We start from the raw sequence: 20,015 nt of genomic DNA on the forward strand, positions 1-20,015 counted from the left end.
CATTAAAATCACATTCCACTCATGGATATTCCTTTCCACACATATATGCACCATTGCAAATGATAAGTGACATTTTTATGTAAAATATCTTTAAATGACATTAAGTTACTGCATTACAAAAAATTCCACATCCACACATTTAATCAGGATTGCAACTTGTTCCCATCTTTGAATTTGCATTTTCTAAAGCAAATTACAATTTACTTCATACATAGCACACATTTAACTGGGATTCTAATTTGATCCCATCTTTGTACATTCACTTTTTAAAAAAATTACAATTTACTCCATTATACATGACAGTCATCCATAGATAATGCTAGACATCATGAAAACATTTAAAGCAGTCACTTAACACACCTGCCCTATTTAATAAACGTGAATTTACTCTGTTTTTCAATTACATTCATCTGTAGTGAGATGGTGATTAGTGTAAAATTCATAACAATCCAATTACTGGCATTATAAATCCAAGATTCACAAGCAAACTGGTTGTGATGTTTTGGATCAAGGACAATGCTCTCAGCTGTTATTTTTATTGGGAAAGAAATACACACCCATCATTCCACTCCTAGCTTAGATTTCATATGTTTGATGAACAAATCTGCAAGCAGTGAACTACAACTGCATAGTATAATAGTGACATTGAAATATATAAAGGCCCAATGTAACAAAATGTGATTACATAGGCTCTATTTTGTGAAGCTGATGAACCAAGCTAAAAAAACAAAACAAAACAAGAAAACAGAAGTACCTTTACCTATTAGAGTGCACATGTGATTATGATAAATTTGTAAACACAAATAAAAAGCAACTTTAAAACATGATCAGAATGAAAATGTAATGCTGGATCTTTGTAACACTGAGCTTTAATTAATGATAACAATAATGGGAACTTATAATGTGCAGCAAACTTCCCTGGGTAACCTTCTGGTCCCAAGACCAGATGAAGGAGGAAGGTTGGGGGTGGGGCCAGCAACCCCACCCTGTAAAACATCGCCTTCTACAGAAACCGCAAATACAACACATGCACTGCATGGTATAGTTGCGGCCCTATGCTCCACTGGGGAGATTGGGAACAAGAAGGTAGCGTGCAGCATCACAATTAAGATAGATCACACTCCACTCTCTGAGCAGACCATTAATGATAAATGAAAGATAACAGCCAGTGGACAGTGAGGTACATATAGGCACAGTGAGCAACGTAAAGATGAGGTACAAGTAGAATATAAAGCAATGGATGATGGGATATAAACAGTTTAAGATGGAGTCATCACATGAAGGTTAGCATGACACTGTTGCCAGGGAGTTAAGAATAGTAATTCAGGGATAGAGCTTTGTTAAAGGTTTGTTTTTAGAGAGCGTCTGAATGTAGCCTTGGAGCCCAAGTGGCGAATGTGATGGGGAAGATAGTTCCTCTGCTTAGCAGCACAGAGGAGAACTATAAGTGGCTGTCTTTGTGGGAGGGATAAAATGCAAGAGTCTGATGAGAAGCAAAGGTTTCGGGCAGGAATGCGGACAGACAAGATTTTAGTAAAGTAGTTCGCGGAGTAGCTTAACAACTTGCTTAGCAGAGCATTAGAATATATCTTTTAGAATGATTATAAAAACTAAAATCAATTTGGTGGAGATTCACAAAAACTGTCACTGTGATCACGAGTTACCACAGATTTACCTGATTTACAAATTTAAGTGTTTCCAGCTTGCACATCAGGCACACCAGCAGTGGCTTGAACACACTATCTTAATGATTTGTGCTTATGTGTACATTTTTTACCACTACTAAAATAAAAGGCCTTAATGGATGTTTCAGTTAAAATGGTATCAGTGGAAAAGTTTATTAATCATCAATTTGATGTACTGAAAAGTGTATATTGGACTTGGGCAACTTTAACATTTTTCTCATCTGAATACAGTATTCTTGGTTTACAATCTTGAATAAATTATAAATGCTATGCTTGTAAGGAAAGCTATGTGTGAAAGTATACAAAATGATTCTTGCAGTGCCATAAATGAAGGTAATTGCCAATTTAAATACAATAATTGTTATTTAAATATAATGATACCATGCTACAGCAATAAAGGCATTCTACATTTTATCACATTGCATGAAAGCATTATGTTAGCAGAAGGCAGTTATTCATGTCTGCTTGTTTTGCACACATCCCAAAAGACAAACATCAAGCCTGAGAAAGCAGACCTAAAAATAAGGCATATACCTTTGTCACAAGAATTATGCCTTGTCGCATCTAGCATCCTGAAAAGTCAGGAATCAAATTAATAAAATGATCAAAGGTAAAACACAACAGTATTCATTTAATCTACACAGTTATCATGAAGAACATGAGATGAAATAAAAGTGCACTGCTTTGATTGGAACTGGTCATGACCAAAAAAAAAAGTAATTTTGCTGAAAACCAGAGAAATTTGTTCACCCTTTTGTTAATACCATCAACCTACATTCTTAGTGAGTCTAAAATGGATGACTAAAAGGTAACCTTGATAGTGATAGTGGATCTCTAAATAGACTGCAAAGATATCAAAATGGAAATAAACCACAAACTAGCACAGTGCCCAAAGCAGAAGTAACCACCTCATCGCTGGTTGGAATGTTTTTATCTTCCATCTAGACATTACAGATGTGTTGGCACATCAATATTTTAAATCCTCATTCTACTAAGATTAACACGACACTTGTATCAGAGTGGTGTAGCTACAATAATATCAAGCCTTTTTGCGTATAATGAAATTCTCAGCATGAGCTTTCATAGTGGGAGAAGGTAAGAGAATCCCCTACCTTGGTACAAGCCATAGTCAAAGGTATTATTGTGCTCATCAATTTTTTGCATCCACCCTAAACACTTCTATGTAATAAGAGCCACAAAAGAACTATGCATGAAATTCATTTACACAGTTTTCACTTGGGCAGGAAATCTAATTACATTCTGTACAAAGTACGCAAAATGATATGACTGAGTATTAGTACAGAAAGATTCCTACTGTTTAAAATGATTCTCAAGAGGTAATGGTGGTGATATACAATGGACTGGCACAAGGGCAAATACTTGCAAGCACAACCTCGCTATTATGGTCTCGTATCATGACTTGTTTGATCAATCTACCCACAGGTGGGATGGGTGGATGTCAGAAAAAAAGTAGTTGCCACATTTATGTTTTATGTTGCAATGACTTGATATCTTTGAAAATAAAAATAGTGAATATAATAATAGCGAAAATAGTTTTTTTTCCATTGGTTGAGGGGTAGAGAAGGGTGGGAAATTGGTGTTTCATGCTAAGCCAGCAACTAAGGCTATATCATGGCAAGGCAGTCAGCCCTGTAAACAGATGCCCCATGCAGAGAAAGAACAGTGTGCCCGAGATGAGAGCTGAACTCAGGACAGCCAACCCTCACTGTACTGGCGACAGGCACTAACTATTGTGCCACCAGTCCGCCCTTAGGGGCAGGGAGGAATGAGAAAAATGTGCAACTACATCTGAAGCATCTCAATATGCACTGTCTGCATATCTAACAGGGCAAACAAAATACATCCCCAAACTTTAAGCAAGACAAACATTTCTGATCTACACAAACTATATTTCATAAGTTGTGTGAAACCTTAAACATGTAGCCCCAACACATTTCTTTCAGAAATCTGTTAGTACCCTCTTGGTATATCTTGAAATTTGAGAAACTTTTATTTCATTGTCACCATGATATCTTAAAAAAAAGTAAAAACTGCACATTTCAAATACAAAATAGCATATAAAAATAACCACTGTGATACCTTACAAACAGCAAGTGTAGTACAATGTGACTTGTTGCCATGTTGTGTACCACTTTGACTATTGGCTGTCAGTACATCACACATCTACATCTGACCACAGCAGGAAAACTTTGATGAAACAGTCCACACACTGTGCAACACATGAAGCTATCTTCTGTCTCTGGCCAGAAAAAGCCAATATAAAAGGCATGATGCTCCACGGGAAGGTAGAGAAATCACAGTCCGACTTGTTTATAAAGACTAAACAGTTGTGATTGTTTTCTCCTTGTGTGAGCACTAGATTCACAACTTTGCAACATTAATGGCTGAGTTTCCACTGTTTCTGAACAAAGTCTTATGAATAGCAAGGGGCTGTTCAGAAGCACTATTCTGTAAGCACATTTGACAGCATATTAGGGAAAAAATCACAAATGACCTCTGCAAAACATCAGCATGCAGGTATCACAAGTTTTGATGCTGTGGCCTTGGTGATGCTGACTGTGGTGTAGCATGCGGTGCTAAAGCTGCATCAGCTGCAGATGGCTGTCTTGCTGAAGGCAATGGCAGCTGTAGGGGTGGTGACTGCTTTTTACTTTTTCCCTTCCTTCCTCCTGGTTCTGGTTGATCGCTTTATTTGCATAGAATAATAGAATTCATTCTCTTAAGAGATGAAACTTTAAAAAAAAAAAACAACTTACTGGCACAACATACTGTTGATGTTGTCTACAACTTTATGAGAAGATGAAGTTTCTGGTATAAAAATGCAAATGTGCTCGGGTAGCATGAATTATATTTATGTGCAGAATGTTTTGGATAAGCCATGCAGCATATCTGTAAGCTTAATGGAGACTTTTATGCCTTAAAGGCTAGAGGTAGGCTTTTAACTGTTTGCTAATACTGCCATAGTGTTAAAAAAATAAAATCTTAAGTTTCATTCTTTGCAAAATTGAAGTTGTTTTAACCAACTGCTTAATCTTTGTAATGAGCGGTTCTTGTGCACCACCTGTAATACATGCACTGCTATGCCTTAGACCCTCTGTTAAGCAACCACCTAGCTGTAGTTAGGGGGCCTTGTGTCATCTTAGATCTTTCTGACCAGACAAGGGTTTTAAAGAAAATAAGGAAAAGCAAACCCGAAGCAACTTCCAGATACAAGATGTGATGCAAGAAAACGGAGAAAAGGGATTCGCTAATGCATAGGATCTACACTATATTTTATATAGATATGAACAGGGTTATTTGCTTTTGGAAAAATTTTGTACATAATTTGTTCTGGAAATTAGTACAGGATTATGTCTATATGCTTTCTGTAATAAGTGTCATTAAAAAAAAATGAAAGTTGGTAGAGACTGATGTACTAAAAGAGTTTTGCATTTTTAATCTATAGAACTTTACTTGATTACATTAGTAACATTGCAGTCTAGCTTACCCTACTTGCGACATTTTTTCCATTAGTATTTAATTTTTTTTAAAACTATGAAATAGTCCAATCTGAGTTTGTCTCTTGTTAAAGAGCTGTCAACCTGACCTCAAAAGAAAGCATATAAAGCAATTAACATACTTCTTTTTTGTAAGCAGTTCTTTTTTCATCTTTGTGAATTACATTACTTAAATTTGGAATTTTTGTAGCTGAAGATATTTTTCAGCATTACAATTTTTGGCTAAAGAAAACAATGTCCAAACTGTTAGTTTGAAATCATTGCATGAAAGCATGTAGTGTTCATGATCTAGCAAAAAAAACAAACAAACAAAAAAACCCTCGAAAACCCAAATAAGTGTAAATAAAAATGGGTTAGCTTATATTTAAACTGCACTACTAAAAGCTTTGTAATATAGAAACAAATCAATAAATCAAAATCTTTTATGTTTATATATGTTCACCGTTTCCCAAGGTACTCTAGTTCTTTTTCAGTCAGTAGATGACTGTCAGAAATAATATTAGTGCAAGTAGCTTTGAAATTCTGATCTTGTCAAATCTGGATTGTTATTGCAACATTCACACTCACCCAAAAAAAGGCAAGAGAGAAACTAATTTAGTTTTGCACACATCTGAATCAAGTTCTGATGTTTTCTCCAGCAGGAGGTTGATGACATTCCGCAGGTACTTCTGAAACCCCAGTCGCCGTGCTTCTACCACTCTAGAATCCTTTAAAAAAAAAATGGACATAATTACATTTCTGCTCACTTCTTTATCTGGAACATATACTTATATATATATATAGGTTTTAAAATTGTACAGTGTAGTTACAGTTTAAAATGCCATTTTGCTTTTTACTAACTGAGAACTTTGCACTTGTGTTTATGACTATGACTATAAATATATATCTGTAAATATTTAGTAAGTTTACCTTATTTCCAACAGACTTCTTTGGTGGGAAGTCAAACTTGTTTATGATTGGATAGACCTTTTTCAGACGAGTATGCAGATCAAGAAATTGGCTATAGCGACGAAAAATGTTCCATTCTTCATCCCGTATTCGTACATAAACCTGATACACGTGATACTGATCCGAAGAAGTCCCATGCAAAAAAGCTGATGGAATCCAGATGTTTATCAGTACTCTTCCTTGGATTCCCAGACTGGGGGAGGGGAAAGGTCATAGCTCAGTTTCATGCAAACATTCAAAAAGAAATAATAAACCAGTTGTTCCCATAAAAATTTTAAGCAATACTTCTAGTCATCCATGGACATTAATCTGTTGTCAAAAATCACTGAAGTTTGAGAGAGTATATCTGCCTCTTACATGTTTCAAAATATTTTAAGCATAATTCTTAATTACTTTCACTTGGGCTTCCATAGACCTGATGAAAAGACAAGATCTTTATCCTCAAGGTCTATGCCTGTTTTAGTATGGAGAATCCAGCTTTTACTTCAGGTCTATAACTGTGACCTCAGGCAGTACCCCGGAAATCTCCATTAAGCTAAGGGTTTTCTGATTATTTAAAGAGATGAATAAGCAGATGAAAAGCAATACTGACTGACAAGCATCTAAAATGAAACTCTTCTAATTATTCCCATCTTTATCTGCCTTTATTATTCCCTATTGAGTTCAACGGAAAGAAGTCATACATGTCTATGTTGGATGCAGCAGAGTCCTCCAGCTGTCGATCCTTGTAAGGTAGCTGAAAAAACACTGCATGCATTTACTGCTTCATTGTTCAATAATAATAATAAATTAATCTGTTGTTGAAAGTGGTTAGTTTAAAAATGCAACATTCCTACTCTCCCTTCAACCTAATGTCTTCTTCTGTCAGCTGGAATATTCTTAAAAGATCCAGACCAGTGTTACTTAACTTCACAGCCACCAGGTGAAAAAAAATCCCACCAATATAAACCAGATTCAGTCCAAATTTGTAATCAATATGATAAAACTCATATAAAATTGGGGTAAATAAAACAAATCAAAGAAATGAAATTAATATCCTGCCTCATGACTCACAGGTCCACGAAGTGTGATGAGCTCTAGGCGTAACTGTTTCAACAAGGCCTCCTTGGCATTCAACTGCCGATGTAGCATATCATTAAATTCCATCAGCTCGCCATGCATTTCAGCAACCTGTAAGTACAAGAATGTCTAACTTTATTTCCCTGCTTACTCAAAAATGAATAAAATATCATATCTACTTGGTGTTTGAGCAAGAAACCTTCAAGTATAAAGAATTACATTACCTTCGCAACTCAAAATAAAATTATATAAATGATTGCATTCACTTTATATTATCTGCTTGTCTAATGAATGTGTGAACAAAGGTAACTCAATAAGGTGATTTACTTTATGTTAGCAGAGTATAACTCATCATCTTGACTGATTATGATATGCAACATCAAACTGATTGGTAATGCAAGAGTTGTGAAAATAGAAGCAAAGTTACACAAAAGAATAGCAAAGCCCAGGCCTGCATTCAGAAGCACATATATTTCTGATGAACCACATAGTTCTGCTCTTGCATAGAGCAAAACGGGTCTTAGGCATCAGGAAAGTGGTGGGAAAGAGGCTGGAAAAATATCCTATGAACAATGTATTAAATAAATATTAATCAAACCTACCTGAATAAGTTTTTGTTCATACTCTGAAGCTTCATGGCTATAATCAATGTGGGATTTTGGTGGAGGAATGCTTGGCTGAAGCTCATCAACTCGAATGCCCAAGCCATCAACTGAGGAAAATATGATCAACATTGTATCAACTGTTGTGTTTGTGCATGTGAGGTAGAGGCTGGTTTGATTGGTAGTGCTGAGATGGTTGACCTCCAGTGAAACATTAACGGTCCAAAGAGTATAAAAGGGAAACAGGCATGGCTCTCAAGGTCTCTACATTGAAAAAGTAAAATAAAAACTAAAAAATTAACACACACAGGGTAATAAATCAACCTCAAGAGCTTTGATATAACCTTGTCTTCTTTGTCATGCATAAACAGTTTGCTGCAGCCCTTATTTATCAAAATGTTATCTCCTTAACTCACTATAAAAGCAAAGAGCTCTCACACAATACCTTCTTTTTTGGTTCCTTCAGTTCGCAGCAACTGTACAGCACTTACGTATTTCCTTAGCTGGTGTTTCAATAGCTCATTCTCACTGGAACATTTTTTTAAATTCATACATACTAGCATTGTAAAAATATATTCATGTTACTATAAGTGCATAAAACTAAGGAAATAATCAAGTGAAATCTCACTGGCTACATCTGACAACATAATATAGTAAGTACAACTTAGGCAAACAATTGTTTACTCTGCAAAAATGTCCAACTATATCATTTGTCTTTAAATATGCACGCTCATGGTTCAAATCAACAAGAAATTTCATCTCTTAAACTGATCTCACAAAATGTACTATAAAGTAGCCTTCTCTTCTTAAAAAAAAATTATCATTTTTTTTTTCTCTATTTTTACCTTTGCAATTTACTAATTCTTAGCTGATCTGCCTCCTGACTTTGAAGATGACCAAGTTTCAGTTCTGCAATTTCTGCTCGCAAAGTGGAAGAGGTTTCCATTTCCTGCTGCAGCATTAACTGAAGAGTTCGATTCTGTTCTTCAACCTCATCTTTTCTGACCATCATAGCTACCACTGCTTGTTTCAGTTCATCTAGTGACAACAAAATATAATTTAAAAAAATTTTCTCTTATCTGTTTCAATATGACAGTCTTTACTTATATGCTCCAGTTCATCTGGATTCATCAAAATAAATGTTTTTATACTCAGCATATAACTTTTTTTTTTTTTGGTAAAATTTTTTAAGTGAATGTTTACAGTTTGAAGTATTACTAGGGTTACTAGGGTTTGAAGCATTACTAGTCACCTGTCACAACTTTGTGTCATCATTATACCATTAGAAAATACAATAATTTGTTTAAAAAAGTCTATTGAAATTTGTTTGAAATGTGCCTCACCATGAGACATGAAGTTGTGAGCTTGCTCCACTATATGTTCTGAAATATCTGGACCTGTGTGAGCACTGCATAAAAACAATGGCTAATTCAGAAAAAGACTAATGTCTCCTACCAAAAGCAAAAGTCATTATATGAAATATTACCTTAAAATCATTCAGTTGGAATCATTTATCATCAACATTTAATACATTTACTTGCACTGTAGCAATTGTGAGGACAAGAGAAAGGATGTAAAAACTATCTTCTGAGGTAGAGAGAGGCAGGGAGTTGAGAGAAATACAGAATGAATAAATAAAGGAAGAGATAAAGAAAACAAGGACTTTAGCTAATAAAGTGAAATGAAACATATTTTTAAAATACCTTTCCAGACCTTTCTGTGCTATTGCCAGGGCTAAGACTGCACTATCCACATCTCGATGAGAAAATGACACATCTGATGAACTGTCTGAGAATCATAACAATAAAATTAAATATTTTTAAAGCATGCTAAGCATGTCTCTTTCATGTCCTGCTCCTTCAGCAGCAATTTATCCCTTGTTACAGCTTTGGAGATTTCAATACAATTTCAAACAATAAATTTCATGCAAATTGTAAGTTTTAAAAGTTTGAATTCTCAAAACTAATCGTCTGTATAACAAAAAGGCTGTTAAGAAATGAGTGGCGGTTACCTGAGTGGTTCTTATCACCCACAGAAATCATATGTGAAATTGGCATCAGGCCATCATGAGGACCCACAGGTATAAGAGTGCCACTTCAGATGACAAAGAAAACCAGATTACAATAAATATATATTCTCAATATACTCAGTATGCCATGTAACTTATGGAAAAATTACTCTAATTCTTTAAAAAAACAAATCCCAGAATAAATCCTGGAGCAGATACTTTCCCACCACAAGTACTTTAATGCAATAATAAACTACATAAGCTGATCATCAAATATTTACATTTCTTTAACAGGACTGTTATTCTGTGTATTAAAAGCACCTACTGGATGAATGTTAGTCATCCATGCCTTCAAGAGAATTTTTTTAAACAATTTCTGTATCTACAATGTCTAACTCTTCATTTAAAAATCACTGGGATTTATTTAAAAATAAGTCCTCACCCATTTTCAAAGTCTGATGAGCTGACTGAGCCTGTGCTGGTCTTGGACAAGTTGTCTCCCATGTTACTGGTTGTGATAGATGTAGTCCCCAAACTCAGCTGATTTTGAAAAGGTGGATGCTTGCCATCCAACATATCTTCACCTGTTGTTTCACTGTTTGAAGTGCTGCTGTCTTTGAATGCTTCATTGGTCAGAAATACAGGGTCATCCAAAGAACTTGACCTTGAACCACGATGTGAGACAGATATGTTACGATGATGATGAAAACTTTCATGGTTCCAGTCTTCTCCAGTTGTACTGTTGCTGCCAGCACTATTAGTGCTGCCTAATCGATGAGGCTTTAATTCTTCTGATCCATCCTCATCGAAGCTGACAACATTGGCAATTCTCTTCTTTTTCTTGTTCTCTTTCTTTTTTACTGAAAAGTACATGTGCAGATTCTGTTGGTGAAGCAGTTTGTAAGAACTGCCAATAGCTAAAGGTATACAAGCTGATAACACAACCCTAAATACTCCAAGAGAAAAATTTCTGCACCATATACCCACTGTAAAAGTAAGGAGATATTAAAGTAGTATCTGATGTGTCAAATTTCAAATTCAAACGTGTTTACAAATGCAACACATTACAATCCACAATCCATAATAAAACTGAACTTCATAAATGAAAAATTTTGTGATTTGAATGTCTCTATCCTTCAGAGAAATTGCATTGGATGACAAACACTATCATAGGTACACACATAAATGAAGCCTCATATACACATGTACAGAGAAAGCACATATGGAACACACATGTAACAAAGAACAAAAACAGAGAATGAAGAGATATCTGACCAATAATGGGAGAACCATCCCCTGCAATGGCAGGCTGTGGCTCCATATCATCTATATTAGAGACAGACAGCTCCTCACAGCTTCCCACATGTATGGTGTTTTGGTAACCTTTATTAAGTTCTGGTCGGTCCACAGTAATTGCAAACAATATGGAACCAAGACCTTTCCATGGAAAAGAAATAGAAGACAGAGCCCTTAATGGCAATGAAAATGGTGATAAAACTTATTTTTGCAAGTCTAAGAATTACAAAGTATACAGTAAAGCCATGCTGCTACTTTTAAAAATTTTTTCATAAACTCTAACTTGATATATATTAGGTTATTATTATGTTCTTTATTTTAAAGTATTCTTAAAGATTTGAGTATCCAGCAGAATAAGGTTCTTTAGCCAAAAAAATTTTTTAAAATTGCCAACACCAGCAACTATACAAATTGCGAAATTGTCAGCAGTTAAGAGCATAATTTAAAATTAAAGATGGTGATTGCATACCTGCAGCCATTGTAGGCAGCATACTATTGCGCTCTTGATCACACATAAATGCCCATTCATGATAATAATGACTGAAAAAAAAGACATTAGTTTGTGTCACAGTATACCATTATAAAAAAAATGCAACTCTCACAGAAGGAATCAGCATTTTAGAATCAATGCAATACAATGAAGCACAGTTTTAAAATAAAATGAGTGAAGGGGAGAAAGAATATGGATAACCTTAAATGTATCCTTCATCAGCTCTATCAAGAATCTGGATTTTATCTTTTGTCCACTGAATATCAACCAATGTGGAGAAACCTGCATTTGTTACAAACCGTAAGTCATATACTTTCTGAAATCTTCTCCACATGCAGCATAAATGTAAATGCATTATCTAAACAAAATCCCTTGGTCTATATGCAATTTATAAAATAAAAGCAAATCATTTACTCCAGCTCAAATAACTGGCAAAATTAATACAGATAAACAAGAAACCTTCAATGACAATGTCAGGATACCTGATAATCTCATCCTTCTCAATAAGCATGTGCATGTAGCGTTCTAGTGAATGTTCATTTAGACATGCACGCAACCATGCCCTACCGCGCCCAATATCTGTGTTGATTTGCTTCAAAGTGTTGAACCGCTGCACTTCATGCTTAGTCAAATGTTCCTTGACATATTGCCAAAATGCTGCAACAGAAGAGAAAAATGGATAAAAAGCAATAAAAAATTAAGGACTTTTTTTCTTTAATTAAGACCACACTTCACTGATCTTGAAGGTAAGTTTACTAAGAAAGGAAGATTAAGGGGTACAGAGACATTATGGAAATGGGTCATAAGGACGTTTAAATTAATATCCACGGTCACAAAAAATTTCCCATCTGAAAGATCTCTTTAAAAAGATTCATCACAGGGGATTTTATGTCCTCCTTATTCTTGCTTAACCAGGCAACACACTAGGTTTTAAATACATGGCATATGCAAAGACAGTATGTCCCAAAATATCTGTTAACACAGTTGTAGCTTAGGTTTTAAGCAAAGGTTTTAGTACAGATTGTAATCATGCTTTACCTGGATCAGATTCTAGATGTTTCACTTCTGACAAAAAATCTGTCATCTTGACAAGACCTGCCCTCTCTGTCATGTGCCTGAAACCAGAATACAACACCATGTTATCGAATTCTCACAAAACTAAAAAAAAAAAAAAATTCATTTCACCCCTGTCACGATAAACTGATTTAAAACTCTAGTACTGTTATCAAAAGTTATTCATTTTCCATTTGATATGTTTCAGCAAATTCCAGATGCAGAGAAATTTGAGCAAACATGACTTCAGATTAAATTAATTAAATGGTATCATGCAGTAATAATATGTGTATTCACATGATGACTATTCAATATATTAGCTTGAAAAATATCAACTATATCCTATACTTACTCATTTTAAAGTCATTCCAAGGTACTACATTTGATCCGTACAAAAAGTTTCGAAATGCACATAAAAGAAGTAGAAATGTGCATAAGACATGTATGGATGAAAACAATAAAACACCACAGGATTAGTTTCACTGGGTAGTAACATAAGTAGGAATCACACCTTAGAGCTGAAAGGGCTTTGTTTTTCTTCATCCCATGCTGAAGAGCTGCTTCCCATGTGGCACACAAACATGAAACCCTGATAATAAAGCACTAGCATTATTTATTAAGGTCCCATTGTTAAAGCTCTGTTCAATAATGAGTGCATGCATCAATAAAACTGAGTTTGGATGATTGGGGTGCATTTTCGTGATTCACTGTGTTGCATTATTGCACATATAGTGGACAAATGACCTTAGGTCACTGCCATTTCCTTCAACAGTGGCTATTACCATAAGTGGGGCATAAGGGAAATGTGTTACCCAGTTATGAAAGCGCTTGTTACTTTCACTTCTGAATTTACAACAAGACATTACTTTTTAAAATTGAAGAAGTGCATGATGAAGAAGTACAAGTAAATGATGACTGGACCTAAATTCTTACAGCCACAATCTCTGTTGACATGTACTTCAAAGTTTCTTTCTTTAGTCAGCAATTTATTAATTAGTTAAAAGCAAGTTATGACAAAGTTATCAAAGCTTCTTATTATAACTTAAGAAGCATTGTAAAAACAGTTAATTATCTCCTACTTGTTTCAATGTTAAATATTGATGCTATATTAATATATGAATACTGTAATTACAGATTAACATGTATTGTATAAATATTAATGACAATGTCTCTGCATAGTTAAAATCTTGGACAATTCAAAATAATATCTAAAGTATTTATGTACTAAAATTCCCCTAGTAATGTTGCTGCAAATATACATTTGGTCTTAAGAAAACAAACAATGTGAACAATCTGACAATGAAAATGGCAATAAAAAAATTAATTAAAAAAAAAAACAAGGTAACAATGCTGGCCAGCATAGTCATATCTGTAATGTAACAATAGCCTAATTAAATTACTTGCCTGCTATCAGAATCTGTGGCGAGTTCTGACCTTCCACCAAACCGAACCTGACACTGGGGGAAAAAAAAACCAGATAAGATATATGCATGCAGCTGATAAAATGTTTTAAAGACACACCCACATGCACTTTTTTTTTTAAATAGATAGTTTTACTCACCAAAATCTGACTGAATAATCTTATTCTCTTTGCTTGTATGTTCTAAATGGAAGGAGGTTATTTGTTTAGATATGGGGATCATAGTCAGCTAAAAAAGATCATCCAGCTGTAAGGCAATAGATACACAACTGCACAGGCTAGATAATATTTGCTGTCAGTGCCCCATATAGTCTGTTATTATCCAGGATGACAGTAATTTCTTTGCTCTACCCTACTTTACTATACTCTCCTTCAGACACTTTAAAGCCTGCCCATCCACTTGTTAAAACCATAATTTTTAGGAACAGAATTTACAGTAACAGCTTATTCTCTCTGCCATCTGACTGCTGAATACTAAAACCTGATGTAGTCAGCTGCTGCTCATGTACATAGCTTTGTATGTACCCATATGTAAGGCAGATGTATAAGGGTGTAGGAGAGGTGCATGCAAGTAGTTTTGCATATGTCATGTGCAAGTGTAAGCATATGTGTGTGTGAATATGTGTGCATGTGTGTGTTTGAGAGAGAAATGAGCTGTGCCTTATGTATGCATGATTAAGAGATGATAATTATTTTTTTGCTCTGTGAGCCTTCCTTTTAAAGTAAAAAGATCTACTCCACACAAGAATTTGTCAGTCTACATCCTGAAATAATCAAAGTTGTTTTGATCACCTACCTTGGACAGGAACAAGCCCAGGAGTAAGAAAGTACTCAAGTGAACATTAAGATGCTGATATATTATCTGAATCTCAAAACTGTAATATCTACAAACATATAAGGAAAGTAAAATTGTTGAACTGATATAGACTAACCCTAGACTGCAATAAGCCATAACATTTGACAAATGTGACAGAAATTTATTCAAATATATACTGTGTAAAATAGTTTGTGATAAGCAGTGATGTGTTCTAAGATAGGCTAGTAGTGAAAATAAGCAATAAAAAATGTTTACCTGTTTAACAGCATCCAGAAGTCTGGTTAAAAGGTCTTGCCTTTCTTTAAGCCTTGGATCTTCTCCTGCAATAAATACTAAATAATTAGTGCAGAAATAGAGGGAGTGCATTTACATATAAGATCTTGTAAACAAATAACTGAGATGATGACATAGATAAAGTAATTAAGAAAATTGCATCCATGCAGTTGCTGGTTTTTTTTTTAAGCTTTTACATAGGAATTTTTATTATGTCTATTTTTTATTGTGTGAATGAAGGACTCTGTTACAAAGTATCACACTATGTTATGATCTATATTGATCTTCATCGTGATTCATAACCACCACTTTTGCATTTTTTCCATACTTTAGGAACATTTTATCTCAAAATTCCACCTCCCCACAAAAAAGTATATTGCCAGTTTTCACAATTACATATTTACCCATTTCTCCATAAGTTACCACTAATGATTGATAACCTGTGTAACAACTATTTGAATAAGCATATTTTATAACAGCACAATCTTGACAGCATTTGATTTCAAGCTTGTCATTATGTCCAGCCTTTGCAAGCTTTGTATGATAAAAAGATCTGATATACAATGTTTTTAATGGATGCAGTATATTTTTTTACAAGCAGAAGTCTGCATTAAGAAGCTGAAATGGGTAGGCTGTTGAAGAAATTTATTTATAAAAATTCATATGCGCAAACCAGGCTGTAAGAGAAAGAATAGTTGTAACTTCCATTTAAGTATGCAATCACAAGGTCAGAATGCTTTACACCATAATCAGCTATGGCAAAAAGTAATCTCTGTTCATCTAATCATTGACTCTGGTTTGTCTTTAGGGCAATGTGATTAGTGAAACTGTAATGGCATTGAATAATGTTATCAGATAAATAATGTTAAAATTAAGGACTGAGTATTGTAACCGAGTTCCTAATAATTTTTAAACTTTGTAACTTGAAAGAAACAATTCTGGCATAAATCACAGTAAACATGACTGAAGATGCTGGTTGATACTAATTTTATTTACAAATCATTAATTACTCATCACACATTGATAAAATAACTTATCCTGCAGAATTTATTTGTTCCAGATGGTGACTTCTGGATTAGTATGACTTTGTACTAAATGACTATATACATAATTTCAATTGCACTTACTATTTATGATATATAACTTAATTAATGGTAGTCTTCTTGGCCAACTAGTGAACCATCACAAATGGGAGCGCGCTGCGCGCTGGCATGGACACACCCACCACTGACCCCCCCCTCTCTTTCTCTCTCTCTCACTCTATCTCTCTCTCTCACACACACACAGAGGATGGAGTGAAAAGTCATCAGTCTACAAAGCTCATATTATTTGAGAAACAAACTCGAAAAAGTTAATTTGCTGCATTAGCTGTACTGTGGTGTAAATCCAAGTCCTGTATTAAGATTGTCCAGTGGCCTAGTGATTATACTGCAATTACTGCTTTATTTATTTACACCAAGTAAGTTGAAATTTTTAGTAAAAATCTTTCCTATTACTCTAAAGCTGTTACTGCGAGCATTATGAGTATGAACAACTATAGTACATGAGCAACTTCTTTAACCGACTTGGGCCTTTGTGGCCGATCACAAAGAACATTTATACTCTGAGCGAACTAAAAGAATCCCCGTATCTCACCGTTCATAGCTGTTTCACTGGTGACATTCAGAAAGAATGAGCTTTTTGTATATCCCACGAAGACTTGTATGTTTACATCTCGCTCTTTAATGTACAGAGAGGCTCCACCTTTCAAGTCACATGATTTACTAAAGCTTCCGGTCCAGGAGAGTTCTTTCCCCTCGGTGCAAGGTAATGGCGAGTAGAGATGATGCATTACGGCTAACAAAATCGTTCGGCATCTTCGTATTAGCAACATAACTTGTATAGTTTTCATTAATTTCAAAGAGTTTACTTTATATATAATTTGTCAAGACTAATTAAAATTATTAAATTTCAGATCCATCATGGGGCGCCGACCAGCAAGATGGTGAGTATCAGCTTGTGTTATTTTAATTGGTATCAGCATGGCTAGAAAATTAGTTACGTCGTAGCTTCGGGATATTCTCTTAAAGACTTTGGATATTGACATTTTGATAAATCGGAAATGAAATGTAATTCTGGTATATGATTTCTGCCGATGAATGTTTATTCGGCAAAATCAACGTGGTCAGATCTCGCTTCACCAAAGCACTAGCTGTGTATATTTAGATGACGATGTCGAATGCGTGTTCCTGTTACTCGTTGCTTGTAATCGGAGAAATAACTTTTAGTAGATTTTGATTTATGCAATCATTTTCTGCTCCAGCTATCGGTATTGCAAAAATAAACCATACCCCAAGTCAAGATTCTGTCGAGGTGTACCAGGTGAGTAATTTTTAGCCCTATCATTGAATTACCTTTTAAAGAAATGAGATGTACAAACAACAGATTGTTTGAATCTTTCAGATTTTTCTCTTGAATAGTTGCGTGACATTGGTTTATGTGTAAAGTGATGCGTAAAAACATTAGTGATACTGAATCAGCCTTTAACCAAACCTCATTAACTTTTTTTTAAAATTTTATTTATTTTCCATAAACACATTACAGGCTTAACGTGTTAAATACTTAAATACAGGCTTAACACGTTATATTCTTAAACAAATCATACTCATTGCAATATAACAAACATTTAGTAGTGCCAGTGTAACCGGATGAAACTTCCCAGCAGTACTAAACGTCTCGGTATAGTCTGCGCATGTTACTGATAGTGAATGAAATTGTAAAACGCATGTTGATGGCTAATGATAACTCATGTTACAAGCAGCTCGCTTGACAATGGGAAAGTAAACTAAGAATTTTGAATTCCATCTGAAATATGGCTTTATTGCTGAATCTGGGTAAATAAGGGCACCACATCAAATACTTTCCACTTGGCTCTTGCTAGAAATAAAACAACATTTTAAAAGCAAAATTATGCAAGCATATTTTGAAAATATCAGTGTACCATTCAAAGGCACAGCAGCGAAACCAAATGTCTCGTCATGAAGCGAAGAAAAATAACGTCTATCGGTCACCTGAATCTTCGATTGACAGTTTAGTTGAATTAAAAGTATAGGACGAAACATTACAGGACATACGAAATGGTGAAAATAACAAAAACATTGCAAAGCAAAAGCAAAATTATGCAACTCGCAATATGCTTTGAGCTGGTTTTGGTAAATAAACCCAAGAAAATGTTTAATCCATCGGAAGTTTAAACCGAGACGTTTACTACTGCTGGGAAGTTTCATCCTGTTACACCAGAAATCTTGGACATATTTACATTTTCAAAATTATGTTGAATGCTTTCATTTACAATAGTCACAAACATCCTACTAGACCTATATTAAATAGTTATTTTTGTCTCCAGTGTTCTATGCAGAACTCTGATTTGAAGCCATTTCAATCTAATAACTGATATTGGATACTTCAATTTTATCTTTAATATCCATTTATTTTTCATTAACACATTATTCTATTACAAACTTATTTTATGCTTAAGCAATTCACGCTGTTGGCTGATTGACTTGTTAGATGACTAAGCACATTGTGTTTAAATTGTTTTACTGTTATTTGTACATTCTCTTTTTGTGTATTTGTGTTAACAGATGCGAAGATTCGCATATTTGATCTTGGAAGGAAGAAGGCCCGTGTTGACGAGTTTCCTCTTTGTGTCCACCTGATTTCTGACGAATATGAGCAGCTGTCTTCAGAGGCTTTGGAAGCTGGACGTATTTGTGCCAACAAATACTTGGTTAAGAATTGTGGTAAAGATGCTTTCCACCTGCGGGTTCGCTTGCATCCTTTCCACGTCAACCGCATCAACAAGATGTTGTCATGTGCAGGAGCTGATAGGTTGGCATTTTATTTATAAAGTAGTGATGTTGATAGTAAATTGTTTTATAATTTTTTTCGGTTTTTATTGAAAAAAAGGTCTTGTATTTTCTGTTAGATGCATTTGATCTGAATTCTTATACATTTGCAGGCTCCAGACCGGTATGAGAGGTGCCTTTGGAAAGCCCCAAGGAACTGTTGCCCGAGTACACATTGGCCAGCCTATCATGTCTGTGCGTGCTCGTGAGCAACACGAATCTGCTATTATTGAAGCTCTGAGGCGTGCAAAGTTCAAGTACCCTGGACGCCAAAAGGTTTGTCATTTTCATTTTTCCTGTTGGCGTTCCTGACAATGCATGTATTTATAAGCCATTGCCATACATCTGCTTCCAAGTTTGATAAAAATTAATACGTCTCCTTTGGCTTCAGATTGTGGTGTCTAAGAAGTGGGGCTTCACAAAGTGGCCTAAGGAAAACTATGAGCGCATGCGACAGGAGGGTAAACTGGTACAGGATGGTGCAAATGTACAGTATCGTCCTGATCATGGGCCGCTGTCAGCGTGGAAACAAGCTCAGACTCTGTCACGCCAGTAAGCAAGATGGAACTGCGTTGGGCTACTGTCCCCATCATTTAAACATAAGATTAAAAATGTGCTTCTGTTGACATAAAACGTCCTGAAATAAATGAGGCTCATTTTTAGACTTTCTGGCTTTGGTTTGTTTTCTTCCTTATGTACATATCAAAACCATGTGGCGTGTGTAAAAGGATTTTTTGGAGAGAGATTTGTGCATTAATTATTACCAAAACTGCAAAATACTTTTACAGCACTTAAAGCATTTGTGTGGCATGCATTACCTTGGAAAGTGGCCAGTCCTAACAGTGGAAACTCAATTAGCATAAATAGTGCCACAGTTGTCATGTGAACTACCAAAAAGTATTGTATGGCTTACTAACCAAGGAGTTAATAATGCAAAGACGGTGATTACAATAACCAAT

The 20,015-nt window shown here is 35.1% G+C and overlaps 2 protein-coding genes across 3 annotated transcripts; one reads left to right on the forward strand and one right to left on the reverse strand.

Annotated features, from left to right (window-relative positions):
- Nucleotides 1-72: 72 nt before the first annotated feature.
- On the reverse strand, nucleotides 73-16,943 carry LOC112558706 (sorting nexin-29-like). Of its 2 annotated transcripts, none has more exons than XM_025229317.1 (20): nucleotides 16,805-16,943; nucleotides 15,152-15,216; nucleotides 14,064-14,116; nucleotides 13,171-13,248; nucleotides 12,645-12,721; nucleotides 12,089-12,263; nucleotides 11,586-11,656; nucleotides 11,096-11,257; nucleotides 10,263-10,680; nucleotides 9,824-9,906; nucleotides 9,516-9,600; nucleotides 9,156-9,220; nucleotides 8,658-8,850; nucleotides 8,258-8,340; nucleotides 7,813-7,922; nucleotides 7,205-7,321; nucleotides 6,835-6,887; nucleotides 6,113-6,344; nucleotides 5,771-5,910; nucleotides 73-4,392 (listed from the first exon to the last, which is right to left on the reverse strand). In XM_025229317.1, exons 1-20 carry the CDS (start codon nucleotides 16,809-16,811, stop codon nucleotides 4,227-4,229), a joined length of 2,433 nt encoding a protein of 810 aa, XP_025085102.1. In that variant the 5' UTR covers nucleotides 16,812-16,943; the 3' UTR covers nucleotides 73-4,226. The 2 variants fall into 2 exon arrangements, with proteins under 2 accessions (XP_025085102.1, XP_025085095.1); XM_025229310.1 differs by having other exon boundaries at nucleotides 7,193-7,321.
- Nucleotides 16,944-16,950: 7 nt separating this feature from the next.
- LOC112558755 (60S ribosomal protein L10-like) lies at nucleotides 16,951-19,725 on the forward strand. The gene is made up of 6 exons (XM_025229405.1): nucleotides 16,951-16,975; nucleotides 17,124-17,153; nucleotides 17,472-17,530; nucleotides 18,793-19,039; nucleotides 19,170-19,332; nucleotides 19,448-19,725. Exons 2-6 carry the CDS (start codon nucleotides 17,131-17,133, stop codon nucleotides 19,610-19,612), a joined length of 657 nt encoding a protein of 218 aa, XP_025085190.1. The 5' UTR covers nucleotides 16,951-16,975; nucleotides 17,124-17,130; the 3' UTR covers nucleotides 19,613-19,725.
- The last annotated feature ends 290 nt before the right edge of the window (nucleotides 19,726-20,015 follow it).

This window comes from Pomacea canaliculata, linkage group LG1 (genome assembly GCF_003073045.1).
Source record: "Pomacea canaliculata isolate SZHN2017 linkage group LG1, ASM307304v1, whole genome shotgun sequence".
Lineage (NCBI taxonomy): Eukaryota > Metazoa > Mollusca > Gastropoda > Architaenioglossa > Ampullariidae > Pomacea > Pomacea canaliculata.

Excerpts from the sequence above, each read along its gene's own strand:
- LOC112558706 (XM_025229310.1), bottom strand. Across the intron at positions 8,851-9,155 it reads TCACAACTTCATGTCTCATG|ATGAACTGAAACAAGCAGTG; the intron begins GTGAGGCACATT and ends TGTTGTCACTAG. Across the intron at positions 4,393-5,770 it reads TCTCTCTTGCCTTTTTTTGG|CGATCAACCAGAACCAGGAG; the intron begins GTGAGTGTGAAT and ends ATGCAAATAAAG.
- LOC112558755 (XM_025229405.1), top strand. The coding sequence starts at position 17,131 with ATGGGGCGCCGACCAGCAAGATG. Across the intron at positions 17,531-18,792 it reads ATTCTGTCGAGGTGTACCAG|ATGCGAAGATTCGCATATTT; the intron begins GTGAGTAATTTT and ends TTGTGTTAACAG. Across the intron at positions 19,333-19,447 it reads AGTACCCTGGACGCCAAAAG|ATTGTGGTGTCTAAGAAGTG; the intron begins GTTTGTCATTTT and ends CTTTGGCTTCAG.